Source organism: Mastomys coucha, unplaced genomic scaffold (genome assembly GCF_008632895.1).
Source record: "Mastomys coucha isolate ucsf_1 unplaced genomic scaffold, UCSF_Mcou_1 pScaffold17, whole genome shotgun sequence".
Taxonomy (NCBI): domain Eukaryota; kingdom Metazoa; phylum Chordata; class Mammalia; order Rodentia; family Muridae; genus Mastomys; species Mastomys coucha.
In genome coordinates this window covers 4,630,059-4,632,638 of record NW_022196899.1, presented here as the reverse complement: position 1 = coordinate 4,632,638, position 2,580 = coordinate 4,630,059, and the positions used below count along the sequence as shown (strand labels likewise).

Below are 2,580 nucleotides of genomic sequence, written 5' to 3'. Positions count from 1 at the left end.
ACTTAAAAGGCAAACACATTTCTTTAAACTATTTTTTATTTATTATATGTGAGTACACTGTAGCTGTCTTCAGACACTCCAGAAGAGGGCATCAGATCTCATTAAGGATGGTTGTGAGCCACCATGTGGTTGCTGGGATTTGAACTCAGGATCTTCGGAAGAGCAGTCAGTGCTCTTACCCGCTGAGCCATCTCCAGCCCGCAAACACACTTTTGCAACTATGGTGTTAGGTTCGATTCTTGAGTAGATGGACAAATTCTGGGGATTTACACTGGGGAGAAACAAACAATATCAAGTGCTTGGGTATGGGAGTATGGAAGTGCTACGCCTGGGCGTTATTTCTGAAGCTTAATTCACGGGAAAAGATGGTAGCTAGCACTTGGGAGGCAGAGGCAGGTGGATTTCTGAGTTCGAGGCCAGCCTGGTCTACAGAATGAGTTCCAGGACAGCCAGAGCTACACAGAGAAACCCTGTCTCGAAACAAAACAAAACAAACAAACAAACAAAAAACCCAAGATGGTAGCTAGCCAGGATAAAACTTCTGTTGGGCTTTGTAATGCAAGTGACTGGCAACAGAAGTGGCCAAGGACAGACGTACCGCCAGTTTTACGAACGAGTTTGTGCCCATTTGCAAAGGCAATCTCCTTCCTTCCTGGAGTTTACAAAACTGAAGGGCGAACACTAAAGAATGATTTCAAATCTCAAGCATGACACATTCCGAAAGTGCTGACTATCGAAGGCACAGGAGGTGCTGATGAGCTCAGGGCTTCCAACTCCCATAGGATAACCAAGGAGACCTTTGATGACCGTGGGGTACAGCAGCTGTAGCGACACCCCATCCCTTGGGAGGCATGCGCTGCCTCTACTGCGTCCACGGGAGGAGAGCAGTCGGGCAGGAATTAAACTACGGGACCAGCAGGCTCGCCGGGGATTAGAGCAGTAGGCGGGGCTCTCCTCGGCCCGCCCCCTGAACGGCGAGCGTGCAGAAGAGGTCAGAGGTCGCGCAGGCGTCATGGCGGCGCTGTGTGGGTCCCACGCCGGGATTGCTGGGAGCCGTTTCTTGAGAGCGCTTGCCTTCTCCAAGCCTCTACGAAATGCAAGCACGAAGAGTGGTTCCGAGAGCGCAGTCCACGACGCCTCCGATCCTCGGGCGCGGTCAGGCGGCTTCGCGAGCGCTCTGGAGCGACAGTCGGAGCTGCAGCGGAAGGTCGGGACGCAGGGCCGAGCGTGGGGAGGGGCTAAGCCCGGGACGCTAGGAGGGGCCAGCGTGGTGGGGCCAGCGTGGTGGGACAGGAGCAGGCACTGCCAGTGTTGGGGTGGGGATAAGGTGGGGACTCTAGGGAGGAGCTAAGCCTGGGACGCTAGGAGGGGCCAGCATGGTGGGGCAGGAGCCTGCCAGTGTTGGGGTGGGGATAAGGCGGGGACTCTAGGGAGGGGCTAAGCACGGGACGCTAGGAGGGGCCAGCGTGGTGGGGCCAGCGTGGTGGGGCCAGCGTGGTGGGACAGGAGCAGGTGGGACAGGAGCAGGCACTGCCAGTGTTGGAGTGGGGATAAGGCGGGGACTCTAGGGAGGAGCTAAGCCTGGGACGCTAGGAGGGGCCAGCGTGTTGGGGCCAGCATGGTGGGACAGGAGCAGGCACTGCCAGTGTTGGGGTGGGGATAAGGCGGGGACTCTAGGGAGGAGCTAAGCCCGGGACGCTAGGAGGGGCCAGCGTGGTGGGGCAGGAGCCTGCTAGTGTTGGGGTGGGGATTAGGCGGGGACTCTAGGGAGGGGCTAAGCACGGGACCCTAGGGAGGGGCAGCATGGTGGGGCAGGAGCCTGCCAGTGTTCGGGTGGGGATAAGGCGGCGACTCTAGGGAGGGGCTAAGCCCGGGACGCTAGGAGGGGCCAGCGTGGGTTGGGGATAAATTCTGTCCTTGTTGACATGGGCTGTGCCAGTGACTTAGGGATGGGGAAAAGAGGGACTGGGACGGCGGATGTAGCTTCCTACCCTTGACCTGTAGCCAGAACGTGTGATTAATATTTTCTTTCTTTTCCACGACATTTACGGCCACGTGTGTTCTCTGCATACCCTTGTGAGGCATTCTGGGCCAGGTATCCAGCGGGTTTGTGGGACGACTTGCAAGATTTGGAAGAAAACTGGCTCCAGATCTCAGCTCTGCCACACATAGCTGGAGTCTGAGGCCCCAGGCCTATCACAAACATTTTAATTGAATTGAAATGACAGTTAAAGCTATTGTGAACTGGGTTACGATTTAAACTTTGTATTTCACTTTCCTTTACTGAAAGTGAACTTTTATTTAAAAAAAAATAGTTTTTTTTTCTATTTGTGTAAAGCATTATTTGTAAAATAGGATAAAACATTTAGATACATGAAGTAGTGCAAATAGACAAGGCTGGGATTTTAAAAAATTCTGAGATTCAGTTATCATGAAATTGGGTTATAGAAGAAAAACACTGAATTTCCTGTTTTTGAACCCTAGGGGGTATTACTGAACAGTACACATGTAGATATTTCTCAGGATTATAGGGTCATTTTAGTTTAGTTTTGGGTTTTTTTTTTTTTTTTTTTTTTTTTT

At 52.6% G+C, this 2,580-nt stretch overlaps 1 protein-coding gene across 1 annotated transcript in view; it reads left to right on the top strand.

The window, feature by feature from the left end:
• Positions 1–970: 970 nt before the first annotated feature.
• Mrps28 (mitochondrial ribosomal protein S28) overlaps positions 971–2,580 on the top strand; it is a 105,849-nt gene continuing 104,239 nt past the window's right edge. The window contains exon 1 of the mRNA XM_031376329.1: positions 971–1,207. Coding sequence (XP_031232189.1) covers positions 1,013–1,207 — 195 coding nt within the window. The 5' untranslated portion in view covers positions 971–1,012. The remainder of the gene's footprint in view (positions 1,208–2,580) is intronic.